Source organism: Olea europaea, chromosome 16, assembly GCF_002742605.1.
Source record: "Olea europaea var. sylvestris chromosome 16, O_europaea_v1, whole genome shotgun sequence".
Lineage (NCBI taxonomy): Eukaryota > Viridiplantae > Streptophyta > Magnoliopsida > Lamiales > Oleaceae > Olea > Olea europaea.
This window is the reverse complement of record NC_036252.1, coordinates 17,092,747-17,112,432: the sequence shown is the minus strand read 5'-3', so window position 1 is coordinate 17,112,432 and position 19,686 is coordinate 17,092,747. Positions and strand designations below refer to the sequence as shown.

General features: G+C 35.1%; 2 protein-coding genes and 1 pseudogene across 3 annotated transcripts; 1 reads left to right on the top strand and 2 right to left on the bottom strand.

Moving 5' to 3' along the window:
• Positions 1-1,088: 1,088 nt before the first annotated feature.
• LOC111412322 (ABC transporter G family member 15-like) lies at positions 1,089-6,244 on the bottom strand. Of its 2 annotated transcripts, XM_023043211.1 has the most exons (10): positions 5,788-6,244; positions 4,978-5,057; positions 4,361-4,419; positions 3,829-4,231; positions 3,642-3,728; positions 3,391-3,525; positions 2,786-3,070; positions 2,424-2,696; positions 2,193-2,300; positions 1,089-1,607 (listed from the first exon to the last, which is right to left on the bottom strand). In XM_023043211.1, the coding sequence occupies exons 1-10, from the start codon at positions 6,038-6,040 to the stop codon at positions 1,251-1,253; spliced, it is 2,040 nt and encodes a 679-aa protein (XP_022898979.1). In that variant the 5' UTR covers positions 6,041-6,244; the 3' UTR covers positions 1,089-1,250. The 2 variants fall into 2 exon arrangements, with proteins under 2 accessions (XP_022898979.1, XP_022898980.1); XM_023043212.1 differs by lacking the exon at positions 4,361-4,419 and having other exon boundaries at positions 3,829-4,290.
• A 7,286-nt stretch (positions 6,245-13,530) lies between these two features.
• LOC111412700 lies at positions 13,531-14,541 on the top strand. Its single transcript, XM_023043623.1, has one exon. The coding sequence runs from the start codon at positions 13,531-13,533 to the stop codon at positions 14,539-14,541; it is 1,011 nt and encodes a 336-aa protein (XP_022899391.1).
• Positions 14,542-17,956: 3,415 nt separating this feature from the next.
• Positions 17,957-19,686, bottom strand: part of LOC111412321 — a 6,672-nt pseudogene continuing 4,942 nt past the window's right edge.

Sequence of the window (19,686 nt, the reverse complement as noted above, 5' to 3'; positions counted from 1 at the left end):
AAGTCAATTATTCTTTGTTTTATATTTACCCTTCTCCGGCCTAGTCCAGTTAGGTATATATAATCACGTTTGGAGCAAGTTAACTAGACTTCAAGTAGAATTAAATTAGTAGCTAAAGGAGCCACATCAAAGGCAATGCAAGAGGAAAAGGATTACACACTGCTTCGTTCAGTTTGGTGTTTTTCTCATTCAGTACAATACTTCCAGGTTCAGTAGGCGTCTTGTCATTTTTTGAACTATCTGAGAAATTTCTAGATTTCTATCATGAACTGTGATATCAAATAAGAAGATTATATATTATGGTTTAATAACGTAGTTATCGTTTGAGATTCACTTCAACTATTAGTTTACTTTGTGTGTGCAAATGTTTTATGGTCTTCATCTCGTGTGAGATTAAATTAGAGTTTTTTTCATCACTGATATCAAGTTATTTTGATTGTCGAAAACTATGCCTAGTTCCTTAAATATTAACGAAATTCCCTTCTATTATATGTTTTCTTTCCGTTGGACTCGTTGCATAGAATTATTAGGGTACATTTGCTGTTAAAATTTAATGTTGGCACGGAAAGCATAAGCAAAAGTGTATTGTAAGATAAGGGTGCACTCTCAAAATGCGTTTGAAAAAAAAAAAAAAAAAAAAAATACCGCTGTAGGTGTGGGTTGCTTGGTGAATCCTGTTTGATAAACTTGGTTTGGAGTATGAAATTGATGGGACTATACATTTGTGAAATTGACGTTACCCTTCGATTATAATAAAAATTACACAAGTTTTTAGGGTTTGTAATGGAGATTGAACCCAAGTTGTCGATATCACAGGCAGGAATGTGCACCACTATGCTACACCAAAAAGGTTTTGCTTTATAGTTTGGTGTATTGCATCAATCTCCTTTGCTACACTGGTATCTTACTAATTAGAGGTCATTGGTCTTGTGTAAATAGTCATTATCTGTTCTTCCTCTCACATTCTTGTAGTGTGAGACGAGTTCATTAAGATTGTTTAAGCAATTTACATAATAGTTGGCTTCTTGCTATTTGATTCTGAGGAGCTTTATCTTGATCCAAAGTAAATTGTGCATACAAGTAGGAAGTAGTCATGTTACATATATATGTATTACTTGCTAAGAAAATTCATACAAGTTGACACTCATTGAAACATTATATCAATTCAAAAGCTTAATAAAGACGTCGAAAGGGAAAAATCTAAATTACGTAAAGACAGAAAAAAAGGACCCGAAAATGTGCGTGTACTTTCAATGTAAAGGAGAGTTAAGACCCTCTTGAGAAGATAAAGAATGAACAACGTGCTGCCTCTTTGAATGGAAAGGAGGTGTTTTTCTGAAAGAAGGCCTCTTCTTTAGATGGTGTAGAGTTCTCTCTGCATAAATTGTTCGTAGTTTCGGTACAGCCTTCTCCTTCAACTTGAGAATGGTGAAGAATAGAAATCTGTTCGCTAAAAGAATGGCTGTAACCACAGCTAAGTCCCACCATTTGGAGTGTTTTAGTGAAATGCCTATCATAGAAGTGAGGACATATTCTCCCTTCAGCTTTGGTCCTCCTGCCTCCATTGGTTCAAACTCGATCCCGATCATGTCATTTTTGTATGCTCCCTATAGTTTTCAGTGGAACAAGAATGAAAGAGGTTTAGAGCATGTCTGGCAAGGTGTTTATAAATAGAGTGTATTACGAAATGTATGGATAAATTTTAGTTTTGACTAAAAGTGTTTTTTGATCGAGGTTTTTATGGACACCTAGAAACAATGAACCAAACATAGTCTTACTCTATGTAGTACCTCGTTTTTTACCAAGTTTAGAAACCTGCACTTTGCTAATACAAGGATGCATTGGATGTTTGTTCTTTAAACCATTAACAAAGGAGAAAATAGAATAATTTATCCTTAACTTCAAATTGAGAAAGTTAAACTCTCAAGCTTTTATCGTAGTTTCACAATGAGACCGAACAATAGGAACCATCTGAGTTAGTTAAATCCTCATATGGCCCTCGTATGTCCAATTTTATGAAGCTAGTTTTTGTTTTCCAGATGTCCAGAAACTTGAAGTAAGGCATTGTTTTTATAAGGTCATAGTATGGATTTTAGCGTTGGGAATTCATTGTACGACTAAGTTGAAAGGTCATCGACTAATAGTTCAATTTTCTTCTAAGAAATGTGTAAACCACTACGCATGAAGCATACCTGTAAAGCCCAAGCCATGTAATTGATGTATGAAATTGGATATCTCCAAAATGGCTTTGGGAGATCATTGGGGAGTCGGAAAAAACCGGCTGTAACCATCATTATACCCTGCATTAACAGATCACGTAGATGAACATCGAGGGTATATGTATCTAGTGTGTGTAATGAGGATTAGAGTACTTCGAGTCAAAAAGAATTCTAGAGAGTAGAGAGGGAAGTGTAAATGCTTACGATGAAACCTGCCCCGATTATGACCCCCATCAAGAAATTAGGAACAACTGAAGCCACAACCAACATGGAGCTCTCGACCACGGCTATGGAGATTAAAAGGTCGAGGGTGGCGAATGTGAAGTGCGATAGGCCAGGATGAAACTTTGCAATGAAATAAGTGATAGATGCTGAACTAAATGACATCATGACCAAGAATGGAAATGAAGATATGAAGTTAGAAAGGTTGTACACCCCGACACCATAATGCCCATTGAGCCTTTCTTTGGAAAAAATCTGCTCATGACACAAATCACGCATCAGAATCTTAAATTATACAGCAAAACTTATCTCAGTCAGGTAGTTTCGTAGATGACCCGATTTACCTTCATTTCTTCGATGAATGATGGGAACCCTCCGATGGACATAAATGTCATAAAACCCGATATGAATCCACCGCAAGCCCCTCTTGCTAGAATCGCGTGATAATCAGTTCCAACATCATGAAAGACAGAACCAACACAGATTGATACTACAATGTATACTATGATTCTTAGCCAGTAATATCCAAAATCTCTAGACATGTTTGTGGAAGATCTCATTGTCAATGTTGAAAGTTGCTTCCACGTTGTTGCTTGGCTCCCTCTAGTCTTTTCAATTTCAAATCCTTCCTGCAGATTACATCCTTATCGATACATTTTCAAGAAAAAAAAATGAACCCTTGTTTTATGAAAGAAGTACGTCTGATGCACAGTATTAAATAAGATTGGACCAAGTAATCTTTAACGCTCGAATGTTTGGTACGTAGTAGTACACTTGATGATAAACAAGATTTTTATCTTCTTGCGTTTTAATCTTGTCCAGTCAACATGCCAAAAATACTGAACGTGTGTTTGATCATGCTCCTCGTTTTTAGTGGAAAGACGAGTATAATTTAGGATAATGAAAATGAACAATACTATGCAACAAAGGATATAGCTAAGAAGCTCACAGTATAAGTCGAGATTTCTTGAATTCTAGCTCGTGCTCGAGCTGCATAGTTTGAGCATTTGTATTTCTGAAGAAGCCTTGCTCGAATTTCTTCTGTTGTTAAATTAATGGAAGGACCAGAAAAATTCTTAAAACCCTGCGGAAAGAAACAATAGAATACAAATATTACTATATATACTTCGTAATGTAATAAAATCAGATCTAATAATTCCTCATACTAATTTTTTGAGATCCCATCGAAGTGCTGTTTACATTATCGAAATCTGAATTTATGCAACGAAGAAAATGATCCGACGGATTTCTTCTGCTTGGACAAGGATATCCTGAATCTGCAAAGAACTATTAAAAAAATAAAAAATTAAAATGTGATTATATCAGTAAATTACAGTTTTATCAATGAAAGTTAAACTTTATGCATAGTGTGTGTTAAAGTTCGAACCTCTATTGCCATTTTTGCTTCTCCAAAGTAAATTGTTTCTCCACTGGATAGCAGTAAAAGATCATCAAATAGAGCAAAGACTTCACTACTCGGTTGGTGAATGGAAGCCACAATTGTTCGACCAATACATGCAACGTGCTTGAGAGCTTGAACGATAAAAAAGGACGAGGCGCTGTCAAGGCCACTTGTGGGTTCGTCCAGGAACAGAATCCTGGGTTGTGTGAGTATCTCGACCGCTATGCTCAGCCTCTTCTTCTCCCCACCACTTATGCCTCGAACATGCCAGTTTCCTATCATCTGATCAGCACATTCTTGAAGTCCCATTTCAGTTATTGTGTTTTCGATAATTTCATTTGCTTCATCTTTGGTTATGTTGCTTGGAAGCCTCAATTGTGCTGAGTATGTGATGGTCTCTCTAACTGTGAGTGTCCCCAAGAATAAATCTTCTTGAGTTACATAAGCCTGATTGTTGTTTACAAATAAAAGAAAAGAAAAGAATAAAATGAAAATGTTAGAACGATTTTAACATAATGTGATGGTCTCTCTAACTGTGAGTGTCCCCAAGAATAAATCTTCTTGAGTTACATAAGCCTGATTGTTGTTTACAAATAAAATGAAAATGTTAGAACGATTTTAACATATTTTTAAACTCAATCGGGGCCTCGATTTTGGATAAGCACCCTTGCCATTTAAGTTAAATGGATTTGAATCCATGCCCAAAACATCGAGTATGTAACAAAATTTATAGACCATCACATTAAATCTAATGTATCAATCATGTCAAAAATTCAATATTAGGAAGTAGTTCCATGTGTCTCTTTTAGCAGCCCTTTTCATTTTCTTTTCTAGGTGTGAATTCAACCATTTGCAGCTTTCCTTTTATGTTGGTAGGTATGGAACTGTTGCACAATTCCAAGTTTGTGCAATAATAATATATTTTGTACAGAGCGTGATCGTTGATCTTGGAATTAAATTCTACGCCATGAAATTTCACCTACCAAGATTTAAGTTTCTCTAAGCATAGTGAATTGCCTAAAACATCCTTAAACTTCTTTTTCTTACAATAGGGTCGATTAATTTGTACTGAGTCAATCAAATTTGTGAAAATGGTAAAAGAGTTAATTGAAATATATGAAAATAAGCACTTACAACACCACCATAGTTGAGTCTCTTTTTCCTTCCATTTAGAAGAACATTGCCAGTCATGATAACATTTCCTGAGAGTCTACCTGCAAATTCATGCAATCACTTCTACATTAGAATAATACTATGTTGCACTACTTGCACCAGGAGCCAACCTAGTACGAGAGGTCTAGGTTGGGTCAACCTGTGGTCCACCAGTTGTTATGCCGATAGAAGCACCGAGGACCAGACGGTCCACAGAGCAAGATAACGGCTCTAGCACAACAGCCTAACATAGGGGGGCCGGAGGTAAAGTAAACTCGGTGGCAACACATTATTCAGGGTTTATCGAATGCAAAAATTAAGTTATTAATCTAAGTTAAAGTCAACATTTTATGTTATCCACATATTTTATGGTCCTATAACTTTTTAACCACTCGTTTCATCAATTTACATCAAAGTCTACTAAAAATTTGATATTAACCCCCATAAAAAACAGGGACTTTATCTAGACATTGAAGCATTATTGATTTACAATATTGAACAAGACTCAACAATGAACAAATTTATTTTTTATTTTGAAAAAAATATCTTTATATACTATCTAGTAACATAAAAATACACTTTACCAAACAACTAAACTAGCAAATGGTGCACACTGTCTATATGTAAGAAATACTGCATGTTGATTGAGAATTTTCATTTGAAGTTTTTGTGGATATAATGAATGAGAAAGAAGAGACCAAATGGCCAGGCAAAACACGCCACCCCAACACATACACTGAGACATACATATACAAATGCAGAGGGTGTGGGGCGGGTGGCGGAGGGGAGTACCTGCTAAGGAGTCAAGAAATGTGGACTTGCCAGAGCCAGAAGCACCCATAACAGCCATGATTCTTCCAGGAAGAGCATAACCAGTTATCTCATTAAGCAACCTTTTAGTTGGTCCATTCCCAAAATTTGGCAGCACCACCGTTAAATCCTCCCATGCCAAATATGCTGCACCAGCCACCACTCCGCCACCGCCCTTCTCCACGTCTCCACCACCATTACTACTCGGACCAGGATGACTCATCTCTATCTCCATATTATCTCCCAAAAGCCCCTCAGAAATTTAAACTCTTCATATATGGAAGGAAATGATCACTTGGAATAAGAAAAATTAAGGCCAACCCTCCCCTTTATAGAAAAACACAAGGGTCGATTCTGCTAATAAACTCTGTTATAGATAACTGCTGTTGGCAGAGCCAGACATGCTTAAATGCTGGTGCAGGGAGGAAGATGAGGACAACACAGAGATTTTTATTGCCGGACTTTTTGACTTTGATTCTTACAGTTTTGGTAAAAAAAAAAAACAATAAAAGCGAACCCTAACATAACACTGTTGCAGCTGTTGAACAAAGAAAATGCATGAATGAAGCGTCCTTTGCATGAATACTAGGCCTCTTCGACTCACATTCTTTCAGAAAAATTACATTTTTAAATGTAATTTAATATCATTTCAACAACATACTCTTTAATTAAATAATATTACACGTAAATTCAATTTAAAAAAAAAATTACCACACATTTCTCATCAATACACTACTCAAAAATACATTCTTATAAAAATAACATGCAACTACTTATAATTTTTTATTCATTTCATGACTCATGAGGCCACTATTATTCCTATTTATAAATTGATTTAGAAACTTTCCAAATGGAGGCTAAGACTATTGTGTAGTGTCGCGTATAATTAATGCGGTAGTTGCATGAATTTATTTTTGAATCTTGCTACTAGTACAACAATTTTGACATCATAATTGACAGTCTTTTCACATACAAGAGGTGGGGTTCATGATTAAAATAATTGCAAGTCTTACTATTGTGAGAGTGCTGTACACACAACATTTTCTTTTCTGTTTTATGTAATTTGATTAGAACCCTAATAATTTTGGGATCCACCCTTAACTATTAATCTATGTGTTATTAATTTGGTGGTTTCAATTACCATTTTATCTTAAACAACGCATCTGTTTAATTTTTCGTGTCCTTTAAACCATAGTTATGAGGCACCTGAAATCTCTACCAACTAAGGTTCTTGAAATGCTAAATTTACAATAAAAGATGGTCACAGTAATTTCTTGAGGAGAATTTAAAAAATGACTGATGGAGTAAAAAATCTCAAACGTGGTGACATTGTGCAAACCAGCATCTTGAAGTAATGTACTTGTATGAAATTGGTAATTTATTTAACTGTCGGTATCAAAATTTTACACTAGAAGCCCGTTTGAGCCTCATTTTTAGCCAAAAATATAATATTGAATAGTATTATGATGGGGAATGTGTGGTTAAAAAATAAAGAAAAATTTATAAATTGCTTGTAATATTATTTTATTGAAAAATGTGTAGTTAAAAAGAAGTGAAAGAAATGTATATTGAAAATAATAGGGACGAACAAGGGCTAGGTTTCAAAAGGAAATTATTAATTATTAGGATAGATGGGTTTATTTATTTTTAACACGGCTTGAGTATAAATCAATTTGAGTAGTTTAATTTAAAGGAATTTTATTGTACTTCAATTGCATCGCTTTTTACATATATAATTATAAGAAAGATTGATAGATTAAATGATGTTGTACGTATGATCAAGGCCTAGCTCAAATGGTAAAAACGAACCAAGCAATAGACGTGAGTTTGAGTTACATGGGGGGTAGAGGTTAGAAAGATGATATTGCACGTATTTGTGTTATATGTTTTAGATGAGACGCTCCAACATTTAACATTTGTCCAAGCATTTTGGAGTAGTAAAGTGAACTGTGAACATCTATGATCTAACCAAAGATTTTTGTGTTTTCATAGTTAGCAAGTGATCATCTTTTGCAAGTGGAAATAGATAAAAGAAACTCGAGGATTCTTGTTCGAATTCTTATTTTTCTTTTTATTAGAGTGAAGGGAGAGAGAGAGAGAGAGAGAGAGAGAGAGAGAGAGAGATACAAAGTCTCGTCAACTCAACTTCTGTGGTTATGGTCATGGATTTTTTTGCCTTCTTCTTCGAGTATTCAATGAAGTTGTCGCGAAAATCAAAACGTACAATTACAAAATCTTCTATTTAAACCATGACAGAGACTTTTATACAGTCTTTTGCTGTTTTTTCAAAGTTATTAAATGACCTATGTAAAATTAATATTATTTTCATTAGAAGTCTTCTTGACAAATTCTGAACTAGTTTAGATCATTTGATGATGAATATCAATGAAAATCACGACAATTCCAAATTCAAAATACTTATCAAAAAATCGGAAAATAAAGACCTAATAAAAAGATTGATACACACGATAAATAGAAGCGTAAGAACTCAACGGGATTCCCTTCTTTGTTTATCTAATTCGAGGGGATTATCTAATTTGAGGGGAAAGGCCCGTTGGGTTCTTTCTGAAAGATGTTCCATTAGAAATATTCTTGTTATTGCTTCGACTCATATTCCCCAATGATCTTTACATGGAAATGAAAGAATTTGGAGTGATTAATGAAGAAAATATTGCAGAATCAAAAGTGGCTCTAGTTTACGGCCAGATGAATGAACTGCCTGGAGCTCAAAGCAGCTAGTAAAAACCGAAATAACTAGTTATAGTAAGCATGAAGGAGCTAAATGAAATATGTTATTTTTATACATATGTTTAGAAAGCATTTACCTGAACTCCGGGCGAATATGAGGCGCATGGATACAAGTTATGCCTTGGAGTGAAAGACAATTTCGAATCCGCTTTTTCTACGAATGTGCAAGGAAATTTGTTACTTTGAGAAATCATAGCAAATTATACCGTAAACAAAAATGGCAGAAAAAAAAATGAAGAATCTCATATTATTATTCATTTATAGAGAGTCGTATGAATTAGTTGATAAGACTTTAAGGATACCGTATTAGATCAAGTAAGATTAAAATAATACAGTCTAATCTTTATCGAGTGTTTGATGCAATTAGTATTTGGATTATATTCATCCACGGGTGATTATTCTCTTTTACTCAACCATATAAAATTAACATACTATGTGCAAAGGGCTTAGGCTGTATTAGTTAAATTACAATACATAATTTTACTTACAAGTAAATAAGAGCTAGGTATTTCGCTTGTACGTAAAAAATAACTTATAGGCATATAATTCAATTATAAGTAAGAAAAATACTAATAAGTGAAAAAATCATTTTCATTGTTTAATAAACCTCTATAAATTATATATTTGCCTCCTTACTAAGTTGTATAATTCATAATCATATCCCTCTAACCCCTATTATCCTTTGATTCCATGAGTAGTGACTTTCTTAAACAAAAATGAAAAGATAAAATAAATAAAAGGAAAAAAAATTAATATTTCATTTTCTAAAGGGAAAATTGGGTGAATCTCTTCAACCTTGAGTTAGCAGGACTTTAAGTTCCTAATCTTAAAAAAGTGAGATTCTAGATCTTTCAGCCTACTTCAATATGTGGAACTTGATCTTTACTCCATGGAATTTGTTAATTAGGATGTTAAAATCGCAAAGAACTTTTACATTAGGCCATTGTTTGAGCCACATTTTTCTAAAGATTCAATTTTTCAAGACTTATTTTCAACTGTATATTTTTCAATAAAATAATATTACACGTAAATTCAAACTTTTTCCTTAATATTTAACCATATATTTTTCATCAATTTACTATTCTAAAATGCATTCTTTCTCAAAATGTAGCTCAAACAAGGGCTAGGTGGCTAGACAGTTTTATGCTACACTATCAAGCCAGGAGAAAGTCTTGAGCTATTTTAACACATGCATATTGACGCTTTTCATGACATGGAGACCTGATTCACTTATTTGAATACATTTTGCTACTCAAATAGGGCGTGTCACGGCACCTGTTTGTATAGCAGCTCTCTACTTAAATAGATTAAAAAATCTAAATGCTCACTTTTATAGATTTGAAGAACCCAAAACTACACTAATTGAAATAATAGGGAGCCAAACCTAACTTTCCCTTTTCTAAAATATTATCGAGGTGGAATATTATTCATAATAAAATGAAAGTAAAAACTTCAAACTTTGAAGGGGACATAAAGCCCAACATCCAATTACACACCGTGCAAAAACTTTATTAAAAGTATAGAAAGATCATAATTAATATATAAAAAGTAAAAATGTCAACTTCAAATTTCATGTGCCCTCTTTATGTTGCATGTCCGTATGTCTATCATCATTTAATAAACCTAGTTATATATTTGCCTGCAATTAATGTATTTCTCAGAAAAAGTAAACTATGCATTGTTTCATTCACATACGTTTTTGTTCTAATAGGGCTAAGGTTATTTTTTATTTTTTTTTTTTTTTTATATCCAGGTATCCCAACTTACACTAGACTAAATTCTGGACCCCCAAGACCCTTGCCCCTAGAATCTTGGAGGAGGTAAATTGTGGGTTATGCCTCAACTGGATCACAAGTTCCCCCCACCGCCTGTACACTTCTACACACAAGAGATCCTCCTCCAAAATGATTGCTCCATAGCAAATAAATCTGGCCGCAAGTTCCCACCAGGATTCGAACCTCCACCCTGCCGCTGGAAGTAAGACAAATGTTGATTAATCCACCAGTTTAATTGTGCCCGGGGGGCTGGCTAAGGTTATTCTTGGATATATGTAATGCAGGTTGCTTGCATTGGGACCATTTGGCTTTGTAAAATAGCTAAGCAATTTCCACATATATTTCACAGTTCATGTTACCACTGTTTTGAATAATTCATATAGGCCTAATTTTAGGCAGGATGTTACAAATAGTGCATTGTCTAGTTTTCTTTATCCACCATCGTATTTATTAGAGAAGACAATTGCTTCGAGCAGTGACAAAATCGTTACACCCCTTTTTGAAAAGAAAGCAATTGTTGATTAGGTGGCTCATATTTTTGTGTATGTCGATGTACGGTATTGTAAGGGATTCACATTGTACAATGGACATAGACACGTGATCGAACCACTTATATTTTTATTTTTGATCTTATTGTTCTTTTTTTCGATTTTACTGTTCACATTTGAAAATAGAAAGTTGGGCAATCTTCATAAAGAAGTTGTGCATAAGTTCAGCCTATTGTTATGCTTAATAGTTAATGTTATGCTCATGGATATTCAATGTATACCTAACTCGCCTGAATATTACTGTCCTCCTAAGAATGAATAATGTTCCTTGGACAGGGACAATGACAAGGATGGGATGACAGGATAGTGTGGCAGACAGTGATTGTAATTTTTTTTTTTTCATACTATTCAATCATATATTGACACATGTTCCCTTTGTCATTTAGCCTATCACCGTAGCAAGGCAAGATTAATCTATTGTTCCTTTTACTGTTTATGCGTAAGATGGACTATATGTAGTAGTCGACGGATATAAAAAGAAAAAATCGGTTTAAAAAGTTTTTCGACCAACTTTCATTGGTTATTAAATGAGACCCGTTAGTCAATTACGGAATTTTGAAGGCCAAATCTATCCTGAAATTATATTGTCGTGATTTATTTTATTTAGAACCAACTTTGGGTGAATGGAAATTAGGGTCTTGCGCTAGCCGCTTAAGACATGAAAATAGCTAGATCTATAAAGTAGAAAAATGATGAAATACTCTAGAATTTACTAGTAACTAAAAAGTGGAAGTTTTTAGACACATCTTTTTCAAACGGTTATGTATTTCAAAAATGCTGAAACTCCCAGGATTAAATCCAGAGATTGGTTCCAGGGGTCGAGGTGGCGTGACCTTGGCCTCTGATTTGAATTCGACGAGCACCATGTGATGCTAGATCGAGGGCCAAGGTGGCAACACCTCAGCCTGGAGCCAAACCCGGGATTTAATCTTGGGTTCTGAAGCTTCTCTGTATGTATTTACATCTTATAGACTTATATATATATATATAAGATTTAGATTGACCTGTCTTTTCATGACACTGTGTCATTTCTAATACATTTAGCACATTACATATCAATAACATCATGTTTCATTGTTAAGCGGAGAAAAAGACACACACATTGTTAAAAAGTTGAGAACATAGTTGTCACACTTACTAATTACTAGAAATCACAGACATTTATCCTAAAAATAACTCAACAGTATTAAAAGGAATTAGTATTAATTTCTTGGTAATTTCACATACAAAGAATGCATTCGGAGTCGTAGAACTTCTATGAAATAATGATGTTGGGCTTGAGAAAAAATATTATTTTATTATTCATTTATTGCAAATTAATAAATATTTATCGATAGATGAATATTTATTAATCTATTGAGTATTTATATTTTTATAACTTGTATTACTCTCATCATCCCATTTATATAGGCTGACTTTCCTTATTTTATTGTTCCACTTATATAGTCCTTTTTTTTATTGAGAACGTTTTGTTTTATTTGTTTACTAATATTCCATTATTTAATTTACTTAGTTATAACCAATTTTCTCCGCTTAGTTTTGAAATTGTACAAATATAAATAAAGGTAAACAAGGAAAGTTTTTGACAAAAAATACTTTTTTCAATAATATTAAATAAGATTTCTTAATCCGTGTGAAAAACAAAACCAGCCTATATAAATGGGATGAAATGAGTATATTTTACCATAATACATGTAGAATTTTTTTTTTTTTTAAATATTGAATGTGGTAAAATTCAATATTTAATCTGTAAGCAAATAGAAAGACATACACGTACATTTATTAATGAGGAAACATTAATGTACATGCATTGACTTCAAAGTTTAGTCCTATCTTGAAAGATTAATGTAATATGTGCATTGCGAAAAAATAAGGATGAAGTTGAGTTTGGCTTGGATGGAAAAGCAACAATAAGCTCAAAGAAAAGCTGAAAAAGCAAACGAAGATTGTGGTTTTAAAAGACAAGAAGAAGAGTATATCTCTTGCTTCAATATCATGAAGATCGAATCACAGAACATTAGGGGTTTGAACCGTTCCCTAAGATAAAACAAAGTTGATGTTATCAGAACTTCAGGAAGCAACATGATATTGATGTTATGGGAATCTTAGAAACAAAGTTGATGGATTTGAAATTAGATTGGGTTATGAAGAATAAATTTAGATGCTTATCGTACATCAACAATTTTTACACTCATCGAGCTTACTAGATTTTCGTCTATGGAATTATGGGAAAGTTGACTTGGAAGTATTAGAGACTACATCACAAGTCATCCATTAAACCGTTACTTGTCAAATAACTTGATTAACGTTTCTTGTTAGTTTTGTTTGTACCTTCCATATTATTGTGAATCACATGCCACTATATAGGGATGTCAACGAGTCGAGTTGAGTCAGCTCGCGAGCCCAAACTTAAGGCTCAGGCTCGACTCTGGTAAAACGAGCAAGCTTTTTTTCCGAGCCTGAGCCGATCAAAAAAGTTAGGCTTGACCCGAGGAGCTCGATTTTGTTGTTTTTTTTATTAAATGAAGGCAGCAACCTATTACCTATTTTAGGCAGCAGCTTCTAAACTTTATTTTTTTTAATACTAATATAGGCCCATGAGCCCGAGCCAGTGAGCCACACGGGCCGGCTCGAGCTTTGCCAGGCACTCAAAAATGAGGCTTGATTCGAGCCTCGACTCAGTTCCCCCGAGCTTTGAGCCTAGTCGACTCGAACTTTTTTTGAGCCGAGCTACGGGCGGTCCGAGCCGACGAGCCCAATTTCCATCCCGGCCACTATGGAATAACATCATGGAGTGTAGATCCAATTATTCCATGCCATGGATGGTTTGGGGTGATTTCAATAATGTGCTTAAATTCAATGAAAAGTGCTATGGGGCAAATGTAACTCCTTATGAAGTGAAAGATCTTGAGAATTGTTGCTTGAGTGTTGGACTTGTAGATTTGAGATCGATTGGATGCTTCTACACTTGGACTAATGGCTCGATTTGGAGCAAACTTGATAGGGCCAAGGTGAATGAATTTTGGATGCAGGGGGTTTTAATAGCTTTGCTAATTTTCCTCCATCGAGGTGCCTTTCCAACCACTCACCTTGCATTGTATCACTCTTCGGGGAAGAAAAACATTTCTTTTAGATTTTTCAATATGTGGACCAATCATGAAGATTTCCATTATGTGGTATCTAATATTTGGAATCAAGTTGTTCGTGATACCAAACAATTTTTGCTCTGTAAGAAGTTGCAAGGTCTTAAAGGGGTACTAAATAAGCTCAATAGCAAACATTTTGCACACATATCTTCATGGGGCGAACATGCTTCAAAGAAATTGGAATTGGCGCAAAAGGATTTACATGGTGACCCTACTAATTCTCAATTACAAAGTGATGCAGCACGGTTGAGAAAAGAAGCTATGGTACTTGGTGAAGCAAAAAGGAACTTTTATTATCAACAAGCAAAGTGTGTATACTTGAAAGAAGGTGATAAATGCACAAAGTTCGTCCACTCGTTGGTCAAGAGAAATGCTAAAAGGAACCATATTCCAGCTGGTATTAAAAGGGATGGTACATACTCTTCTTCTCAAAAGGAAGTAGTGGATAATTCATTCACTTTTATAGTGAATTGTTGGGACAAAGTAGTTTTGTCCAGCCTTTTAATGCTGAAATTTTGAGTATTGGGCCCATATTATCTGAGGAAAATGCTAGGAGACTTGTTCGGGATATCACAAGGCATGAAATCAAATACGCTCTCTTTAGTATTAGGGATGAAAAGTGACGGGGTGGTACATACTCTTCTTCTCAAAAGGAAGTAGTGGATAATTCATTCACTTTTATAGTGAATTGTTGGGACAAAGTAGTTTTGTCCAGCCTTTTAATGCTGAAATTTTGAGTATTGGGCCCATATTATCTGAGGAAAATGCTAGGAGACTTGTTCGGGATATCACAAGGCATGAAATCAAATACGCTCTCTTTAGTATTAGGGATGAAAAGTGACGGGGACCGGATGGATATACTTCATGCTTTTTCAAAAAATCTTGGGATACTGTTGGTGATGAGTTCATGGAGGTGATTGAAGAATTTTTTGCATCAAGGTCTCTCCTTAAGCAAACTAACCACATGGTTATTGCATTGGTACCCAAGATGAATCATTCTACTTTGTGGGTGATTATAGACCAATAGCTTGTTATAATGTATTTTATAAAGTCATCACCAAGATTCTTTCCTCATGTTTGGGGCCTATACTTGGATTCAATATTAACCAAGCACAAGCCGTGTTTGTGATTCGGGGTTGGGATTCCTAACCACATTCATTGGTTGGGTGATGGAATGTGTTACAACATCTACATACTCTATTGCACTTAATGGAAGCATCCATGGTTTCATCAAAGGAAAAAAAAAGGTCTTCGTCAAGGTGACCCTCTCTCTCTGTTCCTATTTGTGTCGTTTCTTGAATATTTATCTAGGACGGTGAAGAGAGCTATCGAGAATAGTGAATTCAACTTCCATCTTAAATGTGCACCTCTAAGGATCACGCAATTGGCATTCGCAGATGACTTGATATTATTTGCTAGAGGGGATGTTATATTGGTTGGTGTCTTGATGAATTGCTTAACTAGTTTTGGTAATATGTCAGGACTTAAAATAAATGTTGACAAAGTCTAGCTTGTACACCATGGGAGTTCATGGGGAAAAGTTGGAGGATATTCTTGCATTAACAAACATCCCAAAGGGTGTCATGTCATTTCGCTACTTGGGTATCCCACTTGCAATAGGAAAATTAAAGGTTAGCTCCTATGACTCCTTCATTAACAAGATTTCATCCTATATTGGTGCATGTCGAGAACTTCATTGTCATAGACGGGGAGAGCAGAGCCTGTGAGATACATTCTTCAAGGTGTGGAATGCTTTTGGTTATCCGTATTTCCTATACCGTTTCCTATACCGGCTACGATTGCCTCCAAAGTCATTAATTTTTGTCGAAACTTCCTATGGGGATCCAAAAAACAATTGGTGGCTTGGAACAATATTTGCTTACCAAAGCATGAAGGAGGGCTTGGATTTAGAGATATTAAAAGCTAGAATTTTGCGCTACTCTCGAGAGCACTTTGGAACATCCATAGCAAAAAAGATACCTTTTGGATTAAATGGGTCAATCGGTTGTACCTTCGTGAGACGAAAACTTGGGTATGGATGGTGAGAAAAGACTACTCTCCCCTACTTAAAAATTGCTAAAAATCAAAGACGGTAGTATAGGACCCGAACGATGCGTTCAGGCTGGAATACATAGTCTGACCGAAAGGAAAATGACAGACAGATTCAGCATCAAGGTAGCTTATGAATTTTTCAGGCCGAAGGATACTAAGGCAATTTTGGTCACCCATTGTTTGGAATGCCTCCATCTCCCGAAGCATGCTTTCATCCTTTGATTAAGAGTTCAATCCAGATGACTAACTAAAGACAAGCTACAACACTTGGAAGTCGATAAGAATTGCATCTTTTGTGGAGAGACGGAAGAAACTGCACAATACTTTTTTTTTCTTGTCCATTCAATAACTCAGTTTGGGGGTAGGTTCGCGGTTGGCTGGCCATCACATGTAATATGTCTACTTTATCAAACTCACTTAAATGGATGAAAAAAACTCGAAGAACAACGTGGCAAGGTAAAGTCAAGAGAATTGCTCTCGTTATAACCGTTTATCACATGATGGTGCGGAATAGGAGGACTTTTTAGAATCTAAGACTACAAGTTGATTGCATTGCAAGACAGATTAAAACATACATATACAAAGTTATGTTTTCTTTATATCCCCATGTTTTAATTTATTTTGAGTCCTTAGCTATTATCATTTGTCCATCTTTTATTTTATTTGTCCAACTATGCCAGGAGTACTTGTAATCGTCACTTAAACTTTGTTAACCCGTGTATGCCGGGCAATAGAATTTTACATTTACCATAAAAAAATTCCCCATCTCCTTTCAATTAATAAGTTCATTTATTATTGAACGTCTTTTACAAAATAATTTATTTAATACCATGTATTTATCCTCTGTACCTTCATTCTTTACTCATTTAGTCACATGCTCAAGATTTTTTCTTGCGCATGAAAAACAAATAATATGAGAACTCTCATAGTTTTTCCATTCGAAAGCTTCCCTTTAGAGATTCAATATGTCATGAATTTCGTACCATTGGATTAGAGGTGGTATAATGTTCCGGGATAAGGACGGAGAACTGATGCCGACCCAACACTTAATTTTTACTGTTTTATAAATAATATAAATAAACGAGTAAGGAAATGGTTTTCTTTTTTTTTCTTTTTCTCTCTTCTTCCTCATTTTTTTTTTTTTTTTGTGCGCGCGCAAACCCCACTCTGTCCCATCATAATTCCTACCATTAAAATAGAAGTAGGAAAAGTCACAATTGGAATTTCAATTTTCGTCTAGAATTCTCATTGAGTTAAATGCGAATAACCTGTTCTCCTCTTTTTGAAAGAAGGGGTGCTTCCAGTTCCATTGGTGCTTAAAAGCCAAGGTCTCCATATCAAGAATCCGATCCATAGAACATGACAGCCTGCTAATAACTATGGCCCAACACTGCCCAATTAAAGAAGCCAGTAGAAATGCTATTCAAATATTTCACATGGAATATTATAAAGCCATAAGCAGATGCTGCATCAAATGACAATTCAAATAGAATCTTGCCTATGAAGGTTCCTAATTTCTGAAGCCGGGATTAGTGAGACGCAGCTTCTGCACCATTAACATCGAAAACCTTGTAAGAACTTAACAGCAGTCTTTAATCTATCAGCACGAATTCGGAGAAGACCAAACTATTGTATTCTTTGGATGATGTCAATATTCCAACCTTCCTCTTCCCATTCACACCAAGCACGTTCATCACAGAACTCATCGAATATCACTAAACATCGAACAAACATCTAAATACTTGCAAATCTTATAAGTGCGATTAATTTCAAGTGAGAGTATTTCAATTGTCTTACAGCACTCTCCAAATGAAAGCAAAAATAAGTATTTCCTAGATCTTGTCAAGAGCAACTGCCTTACTAAGAAACTTGCACTGACAAGTTCTGATAAAAACCCTTTTTCATTTGGTAAGTTAAAATTTGTTTGTTTGTCTACCATGTAATAATAGATAGTACAAGACAGTATAAAAGAAGAAAAATTAAGTAAAAATTTTGATAATAGTACCACGCAGTGCCACTTGGTAATAGCACGAAATGTCTCCGCAATATCTAATTCAAAAAAATTTGCATGAACTGAGGACAATTACAGGCGTTAAAAGAGATCGCTGATAGCAGAATTTTCTAACTTGCATCAGTATTTGCTGACATCTTTTTCCTTTTGTGCTTCGGCTTCACAGCATCCTTTAACGTCTTCTTTTTATTCATCTGCTGTCCAGCTCCAGTGGTCTCCTCTGATGAACGTGTTGCATTCATGGATGGGAGTGGTGGATCCATTATAGCTACCTGTGGTTCCACCAGTGGTACTGTGTCCATCTTCCTGGGTGGTGTTGCTGCAACTGCAAAAACATAAAATTCTTCACTAGGACATTGTACTTTCTCCTCATCTGAAACATAATGCTGCACGGATGATGACCAGTGCAATACAGATTGTGATTACAGGCCCCAGAAACTTTTATGTAGTCCACTGCAAATGCAATAAATCATTCAGACAGCGAATAGTCATAGGTTTAATAAATGACAGATTACACCAGGTTCTAAAGTAAATATATTAGAAGATATTAAGCCCCCTGTTTGACAACCTTTAAAAATTTAAATTGTTTGCTACACATCATTCTTCACCACACATTCACACAATAAAATATTCTACACACAAACCAATAAGGTTCCCTTACTTTTTAACCACACATTCTCCAAAAATCCTATTCAAAACTCTTTAATTTTTCAAATAATGGGTGTCAAACAGGGCCTAAGTAGAAGAGGTGAGTAGAGTGTAGAACAAATAAAAAATCTAATCCACATAATCAGCTGTTTAGAAACAAAAGAAAAGTTGTACATTCAGTGCCCAAAGACTCCCCCTGGAGAAGGCATACAGGCCTTAACAGACAAAATACGTAACCATGTACTGTAATTCATTCTGTTAAGAAATTCTGCAATCAACGGATTCTTGACTCTTAAAACCCGATAAAGTTACAGTAACATAAAACAACTTCATTTCATGTTTACTTCAATCCAAGTCACACAATAACTTGGCCTTATATATTGAAGCACGAACTTCTCTTGTGCACATTCTAATTGAACAAAACTGTTACCATCAGATACTAAGAAAATTCTATGAACATCTCAATCATCCTAAAATTAACTTCAAACAGTTTATGCATGGTGATAGATACAAGAGCTTCAATATAGTCATGGTCTGGGTTTTTCCATTTCCTTAAATCTGAGGTGCCTTTTAAAATTACATTGAAAAATATTATGCTCATCATTGTACACTTCCAATCCATAATTCTGTAATGCAGAAAGAAACATGTGTTAACCTGAGCCACATGGCCCACACCTGACTGCTCCAGTGCAGCTCCAACTCCAAATCACACATAGGACTGTTTTTGCCCTGTCAATTATCATGCTGCAAGGGTAGAGGAAAAAATGAAAAAAATTAAGGCGTCCACTCCTCATAGGAGAGCTTGGGGGTTGACAATTCTCATGATACCTTGACTGACTTGTGAAAATGCTTTAAAGCACTTCGTATTATTCATTAATAAATTGGATCACATCATAAATCTACACTTCCAAAGAAGGGTTAATGCATATGTAAACAAAAATCCATCCCCCCCC